General features: G+C 43.1%; 1 protein-coding gene across 3 annotated transcripts in view; it reads right to left on the reverse strand.

Annotated features, from left to right (window-relative positions):
* The window catches only part of LOC109042017 (myosin-IIIa), a 139,551-nt gene extending 122,322 nt beyond the window's left edge, over nucleotides 1–17,229 (reverse strand). For 2 of the 3 annotated variants that reach the window (XM_019058558.2, XM_019058557.2), the window contains exon 1: nucleotides 16,838–17,228. In XM_019058558.2, the coding sequence (XP_018914103.2) occupies nucleotides 16,838–16,970 (133 nt within the window). In that variant the 5' untranslated portion in view covers nucleotides 16,971–17,228. Of the gene's footprint in view, nucleotides 1–16,837 lie in introns of all 3 variants that reach the window. The other variant, XM_072301975.1, reaches the window with a different exon arrangement.
* Nucleotides 17,230–20,959: the final 3,730 nt, after the last annotated feature.

Raw genomic sequence — 20,959 nt, forward strand, 5'->3', positions numbered from 1 at the left:
ACCATAGTCATATCACAGTGCCTTACACCATACTCATATCACTGTATCTTACACCATGCTTATTTTTTAGTGAACCTGTAATTATAGGATCGCTCCATTTTACCTTGGCTGCCTTGTCTATCGATTTCTATAATCAGCTCGCTGGTTTTGGGTCCACCGGATGGAATCCGGATTCAAGCATTCGTGCGGCTGCGGACGGAGCCATTGTTTCCTCTGTGTGTGAGTGTGTGAGTAGGTGATTGAGGTAGAGTGTGTGAGTGTGAGTTACGCGAAACTTTTACTTGACTCATCGACCAAAGCATGTCCAGTGGCAACCGCGCCGAAGGAAATAGCTCACATTCTGGTCACGGTCCACATACGCGGCACGAGAACAAATCCATCCTGCTTCGGGCAACAACCGCGCACAATCCACGGACAAGCCTGTGCGGTTATGCGGTTTCTGCTTGCCACGGCGTTAGGACTGCGCCTGCACTCTCGATGGCGGCTCCTACTGCGCATGCGCGCTGCACCGTTTTCCCCTCCCGCTGTCGACCCGGGGCCCGGTGCGCGGCGGCTAGATGTGCATACTTGTGAATACTTAATTACTGGCGCTTACTGACGCTGATGCATGGCTGATGCACGAATAATTACCATCTCCTCTCTACGCTCCGACGACTTCTACAGGATCGGGCGCGATGTTTCTTGTTGAATTTCCATGTTTTAATTTCTCACAGAAGGTTTGGAAATTGGCCGACGCCGAGGAAGGTGGCAATGGAGATTGAGGACTCGGACAAGATGTGGAGATGGTGCTTGAAGATGGGTTTTTGAGGGACGTCGACTCTTGACTGTGGAGCCCGGGGCCCGGAGCGGTAGCAGATGGACCACTAAATCACTCGAGGGAAACTTGGATCAAGCGACGGGAAGACGATGGCGGCAACAAAAAGGAACCCGTTTCGCGTGCCTTGCGAACACTCAGGTTTAGGTGAATCATCCAGACGTGCAGAAAATGCGCTATGGCGGTTCCGGGCTCACGTTCCGAAAACCACCTTCGCGGAGAAAAAGGGTAGTTTATCACTTTCGCACACTTTTGATTCTGTAAGGTAAGCATTGCTATATTCTCGTGCACTGTGTTGCAATATTGCAGAACCTCTACTTTTCACGGTCAAATAATTCGAAAAATATTACGATTCTACACAAAATAAATGAGGGAGGAATACTTGAATTTTGAGGGCGAAATTTGTAATATTTAAAGCATTCATATGAGATGCTGTCTTTGCCGCGGTAATTTTTAACTATCGTAAAATGACTACTCATTTTAAAACACTTAAAACTACTTAAAAAACTAGGAACACTTTCGGTTAAAATCCCAGTACTAAAAACCACTACTAAAAATAATTGGACTAAAAACATACAGACGTCATTCAAGATGCTGCGGCAGAAGATTTTAGATCTGATCTGCGTTGAGACGTTGCGAGATTGTGCACTGACAAAATTTGGGCGAAACCGAACCTGCAAAAAAAGCTCCGGCCGTGGAGGCCATAAGCAGCGGACCTGGAGCACGGACTGGATGGGCTATATGGCACTACCGTTCGCCTACGCGCCTGACGGCCGGATTGCTACGTGCGGGGACGATGCGGAGTCCTACGGACATGAAAACCGTAAGTCGCGGCCTCGAGCGGCATAGGCAGCTTGCGCTCTAGGCGCTACTTACGGGCTGGACGGCCGGAGCTCTGCGCGCCGCCGCTGTCCGCGACGTGGTGGATTTTTTCGGAACTACAGCTGAAAATTCACCATTAAAGTACATACTTAGAAAAGAAAAACTTTCCAGCAAAGTTTTAAACATTGAATGAATTATCTTGTGTCAATTTCTGAACAAGATTTTTTTTCTTTCCTTCTTTTTAAAATAGGTATATATTTCTTTGTTGATAGTTCATAACAATTTAGTTTCAGGAAAGTGATGGATAATTCAATGTCTAAGAAAGAAAAAGAGCATATGAACGTTAGCTTGTTGATCATGTTTCAGATATCAAGAGAGATTTGAACTCCTTGGCTGATAGTTCAGCAAGTCAATTTGAGAAAAGAGATGAATCTTAGAGAAGAGATGATGCTTATTGAGAAAGAAAATCAGCATATGAATGTTAGCTTATTCATCGTGTAGAGATATCAAGAGAAATTTTCAAAAACCTAACTTTAATGTTGCAAGCCTTCGTAGAAATAAATAAAGCACTGGGGAAGCACTGGAAGGAACAAATGTAGATAGATCAAAAATTCATGCTACCTATTTTAAATGTAGAACAGACTGTCCAAGGTATGATAAATTGCTAAAACTCATTGCAGCGAAAAATGTAAATTGAAAAATCATTTTTATCACTTGGCAGCCCGTTCTCAATAAATGTAATTACTTTCACTCAATGAGAATTCAGCATTTGTCAAAAACAAAACCTGGTTCATCCCTCAATAAAAAATACGAATGCAAAGTAGGAAATCACCCAAATGATTAACAAAGGAAAAGCACAGGCGTAGGTCTAGGTACTTACAGATTTTTACTCCTTACGACTAGAAAAGCTTCAGAATCTTGAAAATGAGGTTGAGAATATTTCAAAGTGTAAATTCAGTAGTAAAAGTTGACAAAACTTCAAGATATAACTCTCCGCAATAACTACCGGATACAATTTCCACAAAATATTAGCGAAGAAATATACCACCGAAAATTGTCACACTTGTTAAAATTGTAGATCTTCCCTTCAGCAAACTGAAGCGCGATTCACACAAAATTTTACCACTATTACAGTACACTGAGCTCCCTAGAATTGGGATATGGAATCAGAGAGATATTCACAGCAACAATGTTTGCACTGGCTCTTATCGGATAATCAACGCAGGCAAGATTGGCTTATAGCTTCCGCTGGCGGACAGCTATTTTGGCAACAGAGAAGGGAGGTGTTGGATGTCGGAGAGTGAAATACTACCTACTCTCAATTGAAAACATTTAAGTATAAGCCAGAGATTAGATTGAAATGGAATAAAAAATCAACCCAATCTTATGAGCAAGCAAAGGTGGCACAATGAAGTTGCAATCGGTAAATAGACATTCTTGTGTCTACATTATCAGTATTTTAGTGTGGCGGTAATTTACTCTGTGGGAAGATGCGTGGCAGGTAATTGATTGCTTTTCTTGGATTTAAGTTCTTTCCCTTAGTAGGGGGAAAATAAGTGAATTGCAAACGAACTTACAGGAGGAGAGGATATGAGCTCAGTGTGTAGGTAAAACTGACAATTTTCACTTCACTCTCGTCGCATTTCCGAAAGTATTTGACAAGCGTTATCACACAGAACTTTAGAATCAATCGTGCACCGCACAGAATCAAGAAAATATATCGAAAACCTCCAAAATTAAACGAAAAACGAACACACGTAATGAGCAATGACCAACAATGACAAGCAATTTACTAGATTCTAACCTCAATAAACAACGCTGAGTGGTGGCTGCGATCGCTCCCGAAAATGTTCAAGGCTGGCGGCAACTTTAAATTCACGCACTGAATAACATTGACGTAAAATATTATAATTTTCTGCGAATATACACGTAGCCGTCTCAATTTTAATCTGATGGTGACGCCATTTTCCGAAAACTGAATCTCACCTCACTGCCAACGGCCGTGGAAGCGGTTGGCTCCGATCCTGAAACCCGTAACTTACGCTCGGCTCCTAACCGGTCTTACGGCCATGAAGGCCGCGCGGGGTCCACGGGACACCGGCCGCTGGGTCCAGTACTAGCTGGCGCACAGCGCGTTAACGCCGGGATCACCAGTGTCCAGAGCAACCGGGTCACAGGGCCGTATGCGAAACTGTAGCGCAGCCAGAAAAAGACTTCGTGCGTGGGACCCCAAGTTGAGGTCATATGGATCTCTGAATTTTTCGGATCACCTATCTAAAAACTTGAGGTCCAGCTGCCGGAGTTCGGGTTAGACATCTGAAGTACTTCGATACATACCGAAGGGTTCGGGTCACACATCTGAAGCACTCCGGTACATACCCAAGTGCCTCGATGTCTGACCCGTACATCGGCAGCTTGACCTCAAGTTTTCGGATGCGTGATCAGAAAACAGCAGAGATCCATATGACCTCAACTTTGGGTCCCATGCACCAAGTTTTTTTCTCCGTGTTCTTTTCCCTTTTCTCCTCCTCTCATCCCACAAATGAGGATACTAGTTCCAAGGTGTGCAATGTCCATAAAAGTGGTTTGCGGAAAAAAACGCAAAAAATTGTTTTCAGTTTGCTGCGACCTACCTTTTTAACACTGATAACTAGAAAGGAGTTTGGCTGTTCTGGCGCACAATCAAATTATTGACCGATTCTCCTAACTCATTTTCGACCACAATGGACATTCTACACTTTGGAACTAGTAGCCTAAAATATAGTTTGGCACGTAGAAAGTTGGATTTGGAAGCTCATCTTACGAACTTGGGAGATTTGAGGGAACACTACGTTGAAAAAGTCGAGAGTACGGTGGGCGTATTCCCACCTTGATCCTCGCAAATATTTGGGCATAGTTGGGAGCTTTCCAGGTCCTGGACGTGATGTCGCTCGAGCCGGCAGCAGCGGAAGTGAGCAAGGAGCAAGTAAACAAACAGAAACTGGATTCGCGAGTGAAAGAACCAATTACGACGGGCAGCGGGCAATGCGCTGCGCTCCTGCATGCGACGCTGTGAGCCGCATCCCGCGTCCGTATGCTCGGGCCCAAGTTCACAACTCGTCCTTTTAATCATCGATTATTATGAATGGAAACGAGGCCACGTAGACTCGCAAGGGGCCGGGGGGCGGGGGTGTCCGAAAAGCCCAAGCGACCGGGCAGTGCCATGCCCCCGGACCGCTGGCGACTTGGCGTACCGAGGGAGGGGGGGGGGCACAAGTGCGTTTCCTTCCGCTCTCTCGACGTCCGTCGGTGAATCCGATGGGCAGCAGCGACGCTGGGTCAAGGCCGGTCCTTGTGCGCCGGCCGACGCGGACAAGAAAAATACAGTTTCTTCGCGGGTAGACAAGGTATCTACCGATTCGGGGGAAGAAATTCCCAGAATTTTCCAGGCACTCAAGACAAAATAATTAGACCTTCCTGATTGTTTACATCGACAATGGAAAATTTGCATACAACAATTTGATTGCTTCATCTGAAAGTGCCTAATGAGCTGAGTTCGTAGTATTTTTCATAATTTTTCTTCTGACATGGGAAATTGGAGAAAAATTGATTGAAAAGTGAGGAAATGTGCCGCCTAATGACGTCATTTAACGGCATTTCCCTTTTAAACACATATATTTATTAACAGAATCGGTTATTTTGTCATATCTCCTCTAATAATTACTCAATTTATGAATCAAGGGTATCCTCGTGTTCAGTTCACTCAGTAGATTCCACTTAAACACAAAAATACATCAAATTTCAGCCCCTTGCAATTCTCCATTTGTACGCACAGCAAAGAAAATAAACGATTTTTGGCATTAATGATCTTACTGCGCATGGCGGAGACATGTGAGCATTTTTTCTTGAGGTTTAAAATGTTAGTCATTGCAAATAGAAATTATGTTCAACTAAAGTTGCTGAAATTTGGCTGAAAGAGGCAACAGCGGGTAAATTGGGCGTTTGCCGAATAACGAGGGTTCACAAGCTTTTCATTAAGGGCTGCGGTTTTTTCCCCACTCGCGTCCGTCTGCTTGGAAGCAGAGGTACAAAATGAAATTTTACGCGATAAAATCATTTATTGAAATTTCATTAGCGAAAGGTGATACTTTATTTCCCATGCAACGTGAACGATTTTTCAGGGGCTGCGAAATGCAAATGCAACATGCAACAAAAGAATCCGAGCATTCGTTAAGAAACTTCAAAATTTGACTCATGATTTTTTTTTTTTTTCAAAATTCAGATTTTACTACTTTTAGACATTTCATGGCATTCTTACTCCATTGCAGGAAAACATGTCACTGTGCCTAATTGCCTATGCACCAATTTCCATAAAATGCATCTCTGTCTCCAAGATCTCGCGAGATTTACGTACCTGTCTGTTCAAACTGTGAGTTACTGCCAAGATGCCTATCGAGGCACTGAAAAACTAAGTGAGAGAAGGAGCTTTTATTCCAAGTCTCGACTTGAAAAGCTCGAGGGTGTACTTAGGGATGGAAGGCAGGTGATAATGCAGAGCGCGCAAATTACTGCAAGCTTGGCGCAAGATCCCATCCACCGCGAGAAGAAAGTGTCAACGAGGAAAACAGTTGAGAATACCTGAAAACCGGCCGCGGCCGCTCATGCACTGCAACAACGGCCGCTACATGCTCCACAATTACAGGCTATGTTGTCGTGTGTAAAAAATAAACTCGAATGATGCGGATAAAAGAAATGCAAATATTTTTGTATTTATTGTAAATGCACGAGAGGAAAACATGTTTTTACATGCGAGCGTAAGATTCACGTTGAACATTCATGCATTGCATCCATTGATTTGTTTTTTTTTTTTTTTTTTTTTTTTTTTTTTAGACAGAATGGTGTTTTTATTCACCAAGTGTGTTTTATTTCATCACATTCGAGAGAACTTTTCTGTAAAAGAAGCAAAACTTGAGTATCGAACTACAACTATACACGAAATGCGAGGTTTGAATCTGACACAGTTCCCACTTACTCATTTTAGAATTTTTTTTTTTTTTTTTTTTTTTTTGAGTGAATTAATTTCAGGTCTGTTCATTTTGCGTTGTTTTATTGGACAGGATGAGGAATAGGCACGGGAACCGTGGTCGAAGGAGAGGATGAACTCCCTTTCTAATTAGCGGCAACTGCCACTTAGGAGGCAGGATCATTGATGTGAAAAAAACGCGGAGTGAAACAATAGCGTGGAAATAACCGGAGAAAGTGTCGCGGGTCAAAAACTGTCAGCATCAATTATTTGCATGGCTCGCCATTTCCATGACCCGTGTCGAAACGCAAGGATATCTACTTCATTCTTGGAATTATTTCCAGGGGACAAACATTTTCGTTACCAATGCTACATAAAAACGATGATATCTTGGTTGGAAGTGAATTTCAGTGATTTTCGTTGCGCGAATCATGTTTTACGTGAACTTTTGAAGAAGAAACAGGAGTCAGAAACGCTTAAATTCGTATCTTGTCTTGGCGTCCATTATAGCGCACTAGTTTGCCGGTCCATTAATCTTCAAGCGCTCTTCATCCTCCCGGGTTTTCTATGGATCGTATTCGATAGTGCTTCGATGTATCGTTTGGTTCAAAACAACAGAACATAACCGTCAACAAAAATTTTAGGATTCAAGTTGGAAAAGCTGAAATGAGAAGATTCCTAACAATTTCACTTTTCATTGCCATTTGGTACTCATAAGAATCAAACATCTATAACCATTAATCCGTTCCCTCAGATTACTTAGTTGAGTTTTGAGGCTATGTTGACATGTTGAACCAATGGATATCGATACAATCTCACCTGTTTGATGTATCGAATACGATCAATTGCGTAGCTAACAGGAAATCGTTCGAGAATGAAACGATGAAATCATGAAAACTGAGTACTTAGATCATTTGGACATATTTATGCTAAATGGAACTAAGTGCGAATGGAAAGATGGGGTGTGCTCGTTAGTTGAGGGCCATAAAAATGAATGGGGATTTGAAAGCGCCAGTGACGTTAGCAGCTATGAAGCCATCTCCACTATCGTTCTTGCTTCATGAGCCCTGTGTATAAGGCTCTTGTCACATGTCCGAGGCTCACGAGTTGTGGCTCTGTTCCTTTTGATTTAATGTCAAATCCCGGTTTTCCATTTTCTCAAAAAGAACTTAATCCACTTTCACATTGTTTCTTATCCAGCTCACCCCGAGCACACCCCATCTTTCCACTTGCACATGGTTCCATTTGGTATAAATACGTCAATTTCTCGCAAGTTCCAACGATAAATCGCGAGTTATTGCTCTCGATTCCCCGGAGGAAAAGTCTGCGGCTGTCGACGGGCTCTCCAGGGTAAGGGCGCGATACTCCGTTCGGATAATTTTCGTAAATTCGAAGGCGGAACGGGGAGGACGGGGTGAGGTGCCCGAGAAAACAAAGACGATTAAATGAGAAAACAAAGCCGAATAAATGAGGCCACGCCCGCGCCGCGCCGCGCCGCCGCCGATGAAAGTGAGATTGGGCCACGCCGGGCCGCGCGCCGCCGCGGTGGCCGGAATTTCGGGCCCAAGCCGAGCCGAGCATGGCCGTATTGGCCGTTTCCGTCACTCCGCTCTGCTTTGCCGGGGTTTCAGAGAGCACCGCTCTTTCCAGGGAGTTTTCGGGATATCATGAAAACCCCAGTGAGCTCATGTTTTCATGTAAGACGAATCGACGAGGACGAGAAACAAATGGACTGCATTTTGCAATTTAGACCTATAAATTCTGGCTTATCTGAAAAAACACTTATGTGCATAGGGAAACTAATGGCGCATAAGTTGTTTTTAAACCGGGCTGGAATTTATAGGTCCAAATTGCAAAATGCAGTCCAAATGGGAAATGGCATTATTGAGTTGATAGACGACCCGATTGACGAAAAAAGGCCAATTTTCGCGAGTGGATTTGGCCAAAGTTTATAATTTACTGCCAACCTCCGTTACAACAATATTGCAAAATTCCCGAAGGGCGACGCGACGCACGGTGGACCGAGTCAATAGGCCAAGTTGGACAAAATTTGGAAACTTTAAACGCTTAAAACTCTTACTTAGAGATTAAAACTTAGTGATTTTAAAAATGGTTCCATTGGTTTTCTCGTGAATTTTCTGCTAGAAACACCCCTTAAAGTTTTAAATGTGACAAACTAAACATCAAAATTAGCAGTTTTAGTAAAAAATATATTGTCCGATCTCTCTAATTTATTCGATCCACCGTGCGACGGTGCGCTTACAGCATTTGTACATATTTCTACCAAACAGAACTATGTGCGGGTGGGAAAGATGGGGTGTGATCGTGGGGAAGTGGATGAAAAACCATGTAATCAGCAGTGGCGTGGCGTGCTTTGCGATATATCGATCGATCTACCATTTAAACCTATGAAAAAAAAATGGATTAACAGGGTGTTTGCAACGAACACCTTATCGATTCTTTACTACAGCTTTAAATGGGGGAAATATCGATAATCGATCATTCACGCCACGCCACTGGTAATCAGGGGCCTTGATTTCTTTTGATGAAATGGAAAAGCGGGACTCTAATTTCAGCAAACAGGATTATGTGCCAACTAAATGCGGGAATGAGCCGTGGGCATGGCAAAAGAGCGTTACAGACAGGGTTCATGAGTTAAAGCGGAGGAAGGGAGACAATGGAGACGGCTTCGTTGCCGCTGACATCACTGACGCTTTATAATTCCCATACATTCTTACCGCCCGAGAACTAACGAGCACACCCACTCCTTCCCGCCCGCATAGTTCTGTTTGGTAGAAATACATCCATTTGGTTTTCAAGCTGGCAGCAATGACGACCACATCCAAAATTCTCGACCCACCTCTTGAGGTTTACGTGTTAATGAATAATGGATAGAGACCGTGCTAAGGAAAAACGCCGTATGAACATTCGAGGGTTGCCAAATTCCCCCAGATAAAATGTTTATTTTTTAGGGAAGTTTTGAATATTTTCCCTTGAAATTTACAGATACTTCAGATCAAAATACAAACAAAATTGTCTGAAAAATTGGAAGAAAAATAGTGATAAGTTTACCAAGGAATCCGTGTTTTATCGAAGAAAACTTGGCAACGCCTGAAGGCTCATACGACGTTCTTCCTTAGCACGGCAGTACGTTACAAAAACGTTACGACGGAGGAGAGAAGGGTAAACAAAATGCGAACTTCGGAATTAGGAGCGTAGCGGCTCCTCTTGTGACTTAAGCTGCTGGTCAATTTGGAAGCGAGAACTGGACATGGGACAAGAGGCTTCATAGTGGCACCTCTAACGATCTGCTAAGTTGCGAGGTGTCTTGAAAGTGGGTTCAGTGGGACACAGCCACGGAGAGGAGCCCCTCGGACAAGGCCGGACCGCGGCGCGATGCGAAGCCGCCAACAGAAACGGTTCAGTAATGAAAGCTGTGCGCGCTGCGCGCGGTTGCGAGGAGCCGGGGCCGGGGCGGGGCGCGGGGGCTCCCGTTAACGCATGGCTAAACTTGGGCTCCGACCGGCAATTAGCGGCACCCAACAGCAGAGCCAAGACCCAGAGTTAAGAGATCGGAAAACTGCCACGTCACGTAGCACCGAGCCTCTTCCATGACCCGACACAGACACCCGGGTGCCCGACTCCTTTCTGTCCGTGATTTTCACCCACCCCAATATTAAGGTCACTGTCTCGACCCACTGCCAGACTCCGCGACTGCGCGGCGCGCCTGGGAACCGTCATGTCAACGGGGGCGGGGGCCACGACTGCCAGGAGGGACCCGAGAATTGTGCTCACCATCCACTTCAGACCGAACCTCCGCAAGACTTTTAGGGGCTCTTCCGTAAACTACGTAAGGCACCTAGGTTGGGGTCAAGCCCCCTCGGCAAGACGCCTGCTTGGAAAGAGAGAAAAATTAAATTTTCCTGCGATCCTTTAATTTGTATGGATCGTAGGAAAGAAATTAGAAAAATATGACTGTTCACATTTCCCCCTTCACTTAAAGCAGCTATGCCTGCTTACAATTCAACAATTTACCTAATTTATTTGAATTTTAATTATTAAAACGACTTGATAACGTAACCAATAATAAAATAACTATAGAATGCGTTTGATGCCGATTTGTTTCGACGCTAGAAACTTCTCGCTGAGCTATTCACTTTCCTCCATTAACGGGAGGAGGGTGAGGGGTTATGCCACCCCTAGGTAATCATATACAGGGGCCGAGGGTTGCCGGTTGCCGGTGCCTTACATTACTAAGGGGAGAAGGACTTTAAATATTAAAAAAATGCCTTACTTTGGTGACGCGACGGCCCTTGATATTAAGAATCGGACTTTTTGAACCACCCCCCCCCCCCCCCCCCCGGTAGAGTAGTCAAAATAAAAAATCTTATTCTGCCGAAACTACGTAACATACGTAACAAACCCTCCCTTTTCAAAATGGCGTTTATTCATGTGATACTTGTGGAAGAAAACTTGTCACCGCGCATCAATTTTCATCTAAAATTTACGAAAAATCGAACCAGTTTTAGCGTAACGTGACGCCGGCAGTCTAGGCCTCTCCTACCTCCCTGTAACGCAGAGTCCGTCCTTTCAACCTTAGAGCTCTACGCATTTTATGAGCTTATCCTCAAAGTGATTCGATGGACGCCATATTTTGTGTGAGAGCGACGTGCGATATATCGCAGCGATTGGTTCCCTTTTTCCAGCTACTCGTCATAAGTGCACACTGGGGTGCTACGGGCTACTTACGCCCCTTGACCGCGTGATGCCTTGCGCGTTACTTTTATGATATTGTATCACAGAGGGAAACACATGGATGAACCGCGATCGGACTCATGAGTGCCATCTTGAGAAGTAGTCGTGGATAGTGAGTCTGGGCAATTTGTTACAGATGCCAGCCTTGCGCGATCATCGACCTCACCTGAAACGTGCCCTGCAATTTAATCCAACATCTCGTAACGCGTCCACGGACATCGTGTCACACGAGTGAGATGCGAGGATTTTGATTCAGACATACATCGTGAGCTTATCTAAGCTTGGAAAAAAATCCAGTGAATGTTATGATCTGAGAAAATAATATCGACAAACTTGAGAGTTTTTGTGGCGAGCTCCGGTATTTGGACTAGGTACATTTTGCGATTAGGAACCACTATTTCCAGTTCATCCATAAAAGCACCAGTTGTCAAGTGTAGAAGTTGATCTTGGAGTATTTAAGGGCACAATCGCACTCCAAAATGTTAGAATTGAAAAGTCCCCGCTGTGTAGACAAAAAACTCCCATCATCTTATTACTCTTGCCGTGGCACGGCGACACACGGCACATAGCGCGCCCGACTTGATGGCACGCGGTGCGTTGCGCAGCTCTTAAATTTGAGCCGACCTGACTGCCCTGGTATGATTTGTTGCTCTCCTGGCGTAAAGGCGTACCTCAATTTCCACGTGAGCCCTGCTTTACATATAAATGCATGCATTCCGGGGCTCATGCGGGAATCGAGATACGCCCTTACGCCAGAGGAGCGACGAATTCAGAACCCGCATCCACCGTGTTATGATCGCGTCACTCAATTATTTAACGGGACTATCGAATCGGTATTTTAGAGCGCGCATGAGGGTGATCTGTGAGGGTAACGAATCTTTCAAGGGGGCTTTCGTCTTTGGTTGCAAATACGCCAACGGGCTGATTATTGAATTGATATATCAAGCGATAGACAAAGAAGACGAAGAGAAAACGAAGCGATTCTATCGGTAGGAGCGGGTGGTTGCAATGAACAAAGGAGGTATACTAGATTAGCTAACAGCAACCCTTAATGATTCTATAGTTACCGTATCAGTTCCCATTTAGTCTATAATAACCACCCGTTTCTACCAAAAAGGTCGCTCCATTTTCTCTATGTCTTCTTTGGCAATAGTTTTGTCGATCAATTTCAACAATCATCCTGCAGTGCAATAACAGGAAGGAGCCGTCTATGGTGATATTCTCGCATTCATCTTCAACAGAAGTATTATCATTTGGACTGGATTTTGCATTAAGGAACTGCTATTTACGGCTCATCAATAAAAACACGTACTTATCTAAATAAAGAGAACATACAAGTATGTTGTTTCTGTAAAAAGCCATATTGTCAGTTTGTGCGACGACCGCTGTTTTTTTAGGATTAAGCTTTTTAGCCCCTGAAGTTTTCTAACCCCCGTAAAAAGGTAACCCTGGCTTGACTATATTTCCCAATAAAAAACTATTACTTCTGGCCAGAAATGCAAAATTTTACGAAACTTTAAAGAAGAAAATACGACATTTTTTAAAAGATCTTCGATGGAGCCAGTAAGACATGAAATGCATGGGAACAGTAAAATCTTAATTTGAAATTTAGAAAAAAAATATCATGGGTCAAATTTCGAAGTTTCTTAACGTGTTCTCTGATAATTGCTGCAGATTTCATACGTTCATACGCAGCCCCAGTAAAATCATAAAAATTTCATGGAAAATAAAATTTGAAATTTCGTTCCGTGAAATTTCGTTTTGCATCTCTATTCCTGGATCATCCATCTCTACATTCAAAATACTGTAAATATAGAGGCATACTCTGACCATGTAATAGCACGACTACAGCTCTTCTATCATGACCTGAACTTGGCAAGCTTTTATGAGCTTCAGGGTTGGTTTAGTAGCGTATTTTTTGCAAAGTAGAATATAGAAATAAATGATTGAACCAAAAATCCCCACAACATGCAATGACTTCATTGAATGGTGGAGACAATTGGCTTTGCAACAAAAAAAACATGCACTGAGGATGAAGCCTCTCAAAACTGAAAAAGTAAGGAGATCCACGTGGAGAAACTTCTAAAAAAAAGAGATAAAATGCAGTTGATAGCCGATTAAAAAAGAAAAGCACCTCTAAGGAATGTTGCTCACCGTGAGTGTAGACGTTGATTCAAAATACTAAGTTAGGTGACTGAATAATCAAATAATCATATAGAGCAGAAAATGAAAGTGGACAATTCTGGTGGCTCTGTTTCTGCATTCCTCGCGCTATTATGCAAATAGTCTCCAACCGAATTCGTATTCGTAGCTGCATCCCGTAATGGAAAATCTTGACCAAAGTTCTGGCTCAACCACTTTCTACAGCTTTCTTGGTGCAGGAGAATTTCAGTCAGTTCAGTAAAAATATTTTTGCAAAAAAAGACAGCTGTCGCTCGATATCCGATTTCAAAAGGACTAAACCGAGCAAACTTCCATAGCATAAGGCCTCAGGTATCAATAAAATTTTGAGATGATGATATTGATTAAATACGTTTTATAAATCAGTTCCTTGATTTATGCAAATTCGTTAACATGCTCTCAATAGCTTCACAAATCAATAATATTAGTCTGATCCTGATCATTTCTTGCTATGCAGCTCATAAAATAATTGTGTACATCGATGAATATACAGACAGAAAGGAAACGAGAACTAGCAACTAAAAAACAATCTAAAGTGAGGAGCAGGATGCCATATCACCGGGGGCGGACTGGCCACGGGGCGGGGAGGCGATCGCCTCCTAACAATTTGCTGCGGAGGTCCCGCAAAGGGGCGAATTTTTTTCGAGTCGTCGTTTTTTTCCCCCGTAAATGTTGTAATTTTCGTATCCTTTTCAGTCACTAAAAGGCCCCAAAATCCTTGAAAATTTGTCTCTAAGAGACATGAAAGGTCGCCTAGAACTATGAGATGAAGGGGCCCCCGAAGAATCCTGAGAATGGGGTTTTGAAGTTCAAGAACTGTAGAATTTAACTCCAATAATGCTTAAAATTGCGTTTAAAAAGTATGAAATTTTCAAAATTTTCCGGGGGAGGACCCCCCGACCTTCTTAGAGGAGCCGCGCCCCCGAACGACAGGAGGGGCCCCCACATTTAGGTCGCCTCCTAACTTTTCGACTACCAGTCCGCCCCTGCATATCACAATTCTCCGTGGATTCTCTATAACTGACAAGGCAACCAAGATTTATCAGTGGATTTCTCTTTAGATGATGTTTATTTTTTTTCGTTTATTCCCGCATAATCGGCGTTTCAAAGAATATCCGTGAGAAGGACCTTGAGTTTGAGTGGTCACTCCGAAATGATGCGTGCTCGAAATGCGCGGAACTATGGTGGAAAACTGAGACGAATTCGAATCATGTTGTCTTTATTTTGGTTTTGAAACAGAACTTGAAAGACGTACACTAGTTCGTTTGTTAAGTGGCACTCGACACTCAATACGTTCTCTTATCGTCCTACTTATCGCACAACAACGATAATTCGGAACCATGCATTCTTTAATGAGCAGTAATAATTGAATTACACTGGAGTACGACAGGCACTCTTCGGTCTTTACGATGACTAGGGTCGGATTTACCTAAGGAGAGCTCCACTGGCAACGAGAAAAAGTAAGCTTATTAAGTATAGTGAGATAACAAGTTTTCTTGCTAAAGTTTTTTGTTGCACTAAAGATCATAACCGTTACGACAGAAAGCGATTAAGTGCCTAAATATAATTTTAGTCATAACAAGGCTGAGAGTCTTTTTGTCATGATAAATTCATTTTGGTAATTATTCAAATTTCATAACATTTACATAACATTCACCAGACTAAATCAGGGGCTTCATGAATCCTGTTGTTTCATTCGCAGGGGATTCTCGCGGACGATGGCATAGTAATAGATAAGGGCCAAAAAACAGGGGATCAAGAACGAGATTACTTATACTACTTACTGGGATTTTGTTTAAGATAAAGTCACTTTATTTCTCACATTATGTCGCGCATTTTTGTCCATTATTTCGAAGGGGAACGAGTCTACTTCATGGCTAGAGATTTACACAGATATTCTACTGGCAGAATAGAAAAATCAAGCAAGTTCTCAAGAAATTACACTGACTAGTTTTCCAAGGAAAACATAAAGTATGACTGGAAACCTACAACGTCGCAAATGGAGATAAATGGTCTCGCACTTTAGCCATCGTTATTCGTATGAAGAATATCGAAGGCCAGAGGCCACCGGCAAAAAATGCGCACCTCCAATCCTCCATTGCAAAGTTTAAAAATCTCCACTTGAATTATATTTTCAAACAGGCAAATTAGCTGCGGTATTTATTCGAATTTTCCTGTCCAAACTTTGAGAAAGGATTCAGAGCAACGATTTCAGTTACTTTTCTTTTGATAAAATAAGACACGAGGGGACGCTTGTGGCGTCGCGATTGGAGATGCGCATTTTTCGACTAGGGCATCGATGTGCATCACGAATCTGAATGAATCACTCTTCCTAATAGAGGAAGGAGAGAGGTGATTAGATTAGTCGGACTTGAAACCACAAAAAGGAGCTGCAGAAATAAAAAGCATCCGTAAGGTGGATTTTGAACTATGTACCTATAGAGGCACCTAGGTAGTTGCATACTGCTTCGAGCGAGGTGACACGTTTTTAAGATTTCGAAACTTCCTCACTTTTCAGGGATTCGGAGCATAAAATTCCCGGACGGTTCAACGTTTTTTTTCTGCAAGCATGATTTTTTATACAAATTCTTTCCACGGAGAATGTAAGCTCGTAGTCTTTTGGAAACTGAAAAAAATACAATATTCTGACTGAGGAAAAAAAATTTCGAGGACCCACAAAGAATTTCCGGACTTTCAAGGGTTTGTTGGGGACTTGTCACCGTTTCACCGTGCTCAAGGGCAGGGTACACTGCATTTTTACTTTAAATGAGTTCCCGAGTCTCCTACTTGAAAATGTTATTCCTCTATCCTTATCTTCTTACACTAACTTTGAAAGAGAGAAGTCGTAATGATAAATGTACCTTCTCACTGCTAGAGCGGTCGGCGAGATTTTCAATAAAAATCGATGGAAGTAGTGCACCAAATTGAACACAATCTTTAAGATGGACTCCTAAAATAGAATCCTTGTAAATGAATGATTCACCGAGGACTTGATATTCAATTCGAAACAGCAGTGAAGGTTCTCTGCAAGGCCAACTTCAGGATAGCCATCAATGCAGGAGTACCTTTTGTTACATACAGAGACGTTTTCAGACTTCAATGGGGGGAATAACTTTATACCGTGACAAATATCATTTGATTGAAGATAAGTGACCGGAAGGGTGTAGTTTCATTTGCACAGAATTCCACTTTTTGCCAAAGCAAGCGTGGACTCCCTCATAAGTAAGCACCCAGTGACTGTGAAATGAAGGATGGAAACTGACCTGTGGTAGTATCCAAAGCGCAGAAAACCTCTCCATAGGTGCCTTCGCCGATGAGCTCTTGGAGCGTGAAGCGATTTCCAGGGGACGGAAGGCCTTCTATATCCACGTGTCGACTCAAGCCTCGATAAGCCATAGCACTCTGTCACATTTCACAAGGAAACAAAAAACAAGGAGAGAACAACTTGGAAGGAGCAGAAACACCAAGCACAAGACCCGAGCACATTTACATGCCGAAGCGAGGAATTGAAACTGGGAAACAAGGATGAAGGAGGACCACAAACTGGAAGTAAACAGACCCACGCGAATTCGAGCGGCACAGGAGCGACGCGGCGTCCTCGACACGACAGCGACGGCGATATTCTCGCAACTGACACGGAGAGCGGTTCCAAGCTGCATCGCAGCCGGTGAATCCTACGGGTGCGCGCTCCTACTCCCCCCGCCCCCCTCCTCTCAACCCATTCCCGTTCCTAGCCTACGCTTCCAGTCTCCTAGATCCGCACCTTGTCCGCTGCGCTGCTGTCTCGCTGTCTCTTTCTGCAACAGGAAAGATAATACCTTCCGATACTCGAATTCCAGGCTTCCTCGATGATTTTGTCTCCTGCTCGCATCCTATGCTCTCACCATAATGCCATCTTCGGGTGACTCGTCACAGTTCCTCATGTCGCACAATGGATCGAGTCAATAAGAGAAGTCCGACAAAATTTGAAAACTTTGAACGCTTTCAACTCCGTTTATACACATTTTTAAGGTCCTTAAAGTAGTTCCATTGGTTTCCTCGTGAAATTTTCTTCTTGGAGCACCTCTTGAAATGTAAAATGTGACAAAATAAACACCAAAATTTGCAAATTTAGTAAAAAATGTCATGTTTGACCTCTCTAATTGACTCGATCCACTGTGCGTGTTAAACTGGCTTGCGATTTATCGTAACGATGAAATCATAAAGCTGGGCAGGTTTTCAATTGTTTGCCAATAAAAGAATTGTAGCCCCTGCGCACAGTCTATAGAATATTTATAAATGAAAAAATTGGCAAAATTCATGAAATCCGCGAAAAAACGAGAGCAGCATCCTTGGCGGAAAAATACCTCGCATCTGATACGATTATTGATTTCAGTATGGAATCCGAGGTTTTTTCCGAAAGGGATCCGTCTTTCATTTCTCTAAAATTTCCCAATTTTTTGGTTTGAGCTAATTCTTTACGCTCACGCGCAGGAGCAGTCATTCTTTTTATAGCTAAAAATTGAAATCTACCGGCCCAGATTTTTTACTTCATCGATGCGATAAATCGCACGACAGTTCGACCACGCCAGAAACCGTGACGAATTACCCTGAGGAGAAACGCCGTATGAGTTTTTAGGCGTTGTCTTTGCAGTGATAAAATACGAATTTTTTCTCCTGATTTTTCAGAAAATTCCATTCGCAAATTAATCTAGAGTAGCCGAAAATTTCAGGGAAAAATATTCATAAATTTCTTCAAATGTTGCATCAAGAAAAATTTATCAACGTTCAAATAATCATACGGCATTTTAGCTTAGCGCGCCGTCAAAACTGCCGTAGGAACATTTCGAATGTTCCAAACTGGACGTATTTCAATGAAACGGAAATTGCTCACAAGTGGGTTTTTACATTTCATTGCAGCGCAGGAAAAGGGAAGGAACATTCAACGCCCGTTTTCTAGTAAAGTAGAAATTCGCAGATGGAAAAAGAGGAAAAAAGTGCATCTAAATAGTGATGTAATCGTAATGTTTCAATCCTACGATAGATTTATCTTCAAAGAATGGAAGTTGGTCCAAAACTCTTGAGTCGGGTTCCACGGTGCCCTTTCTTCTCTGGAAGGTTCAACTGAGCTCAACAATTGGTCATAGTGGTCATGCTGTCATGAAACAAGTTTCGTTAGTATCAGCCCCGAGTTTCTAAAAAATTCTAAACGGGTCCGAAAGTTTTCCTGGAATTTTGATGACAACTCACGAGCACGACAGGGGACTTCCTCCCCGCTGGCTGAGTTAGCAGATACCGACAAGGATTTCAGCGATACTCAAATCTCTCGCAAACACATGAATGACGAAGCTTTCGAGAAGTGATTCGACCGGTCTGCCTACAACATTCATTTTATCAACTCCTGACGTGACTTCTCTCAATTATGCGCCCTCCTCGGTATTTTGGGGGGCAAGTTTTACGGATCTCAGAGTGAAAATTGTCAAGAATTCATGGCCATCGAGCAGAGGACAGATTAAGCAGTCACTTTGGGGCAAAACGTCGTGTCGCTTCAGACTCCTCTGGGCCTGACTTCTTTTTGACTTGAGCTGTGCGGGCTGATCGTTGAAATCGATATAGTCAAAGCGGTAGATAAAGAGAAAAAACAAACGATTATATCGGTAGAATGGGGTGGTTGCAATGGACATAGGAATTCGTCAGTCCATTATTTTTCTCCTTAGTCTATAACAACTATTCCTTTTCTCAAACATAAGATCGCTCTATTTTCCCTAGATCGCTTCGTCTATCAATTCCAATAGGTAATCAGCCCACCAGTGATTTCCGAACGGACAATAGAGCTCATCTCAAAGTCGATGGGACTTTTATGTCAGTGGAAAATGTCTAGATAGTCCAGGGGCTCTAGACATCAAACCTATAGACATCGAACCTCTATGGACATCGAACCTCCATAGACACATACTTCAGAATTTTTAGTTGCTGTGGAACGGAAATATAACGGGGGACTGATTCAAAATATGGTGGGGCCGCAATAAATTAAAGGAAATGTAAGTGTAAGTACAGACTTTAAAGCGCTACAGCTCCGCGTTAAATTACTTACAATTTTTTTCTTTTTTTAACGAAGTAGCTTTTCAGGCAAACTGCGGGTTTTGAGCAACGAACTTTTATTCGCGCTACAACCGGTGTGATTCAAAACTTTTGAGCTTGCCCGAAAATGTTCGATTGTTCGTAGCAATCTCCGCTAAGCCTTAGTATAAATTATTCAACTTTGAATATTATAGTTTGCTACGGCCCCTTTTCCCGTGAATACTGCTGTCTACTTTGGTCGTATACTGCCATGCTAAGGAGCATTCGAATGTCGTCGAATTTCCTCTCAAAAAATGTTTATTTTTGAATCAAGCTTTGAATATTTTCCCTTGAAATTTTCAGACTCTGTATATCGATTACACACAAAATTCGCGGAGGAATCGGAAGAAAAATATTTTTATTAATTTTCTCGAAACTTCGTAATTTGTCGAAGTAAATTTTGCAACGTCTGAAGGCTCATACGGCGTTCTTCCTTGGCACAGCAGTAAACTGTGGTGTTTTATAATGAATGTATGTTCGCCCTTATATGATGGGTGCAAAATTTTCTACTTCCTCGTCAGACACCGATTTCATCATAGGATATCGTTGTACTCACGCACCGGTGAGCCAACATATTGTGTCGTCCCTAACACGGGTGCCCAACCCAATGACCTCAATTGCACGGTCGCCTGCCCTGAAAAATCGTTAGGGTGTGTCGCGGGGCGAGGAGGGGAGGGGGGTGGCCGGTGGCGGCTCCCGAATTCCTCGAGCAATTATCCCGTTTAATCGAGCAGTTGATGAATTAACAGTTTAATCAACCACCAGCTACTGTTTCCGCTCACCATGCACTCTTGCTCCGACAACCATGCAAGTTTTATTGCGAGCCGGGTCCAAGCTCACCTGTGTCTCTATACTATATCTCTATATTTCCACGCCCGATATCCCTCATTTGTCGACCTGTGCGCTGCACGGTGGCAGTCGAGCTCGAGGGCGGTGCCCGGTGCCCGGTATGTGAGCAAAAGGGTGGATGTGCCGCCGTGCGAAGGAAAAACGCCGTATGAACCTTCAGGCGTTGCCAAATTTCTTTTGATAAGACGCGAATTTCCTCGTAAACTTATGAATATTTTCCTCCCAATTTTTCAGATAATTTTGCTCTCAATTTCACCTAAAGATTCTGAGAATGTAAAGGAAAAATATTCATAACTTTCCTCAAAAATAAACATTTTTTCGGAGGAAATTTGGCAACACTCGAATGTTCATGCGGCGTTCTTCCTTAGCACGGCAGTGTGCCCTGTGAACGGTTAGCGAAACGGGATTTGTCGACTTGATCCAGTAGAAACTTGCCC

The sequence above is a fragment of the Bemisia tabaci genome, chromosome 6, assembly GCF_918797505.1.
Source record: "Bemisia tabaci chromosome 6, PGI_BMITA_v3".
Lineage (NCBI taxonomy): Eukaryota > Metazoa > Arthropoda > Insecta > Hemiptera > Aleyrodidae > Bemisia > Bemisia tabaci.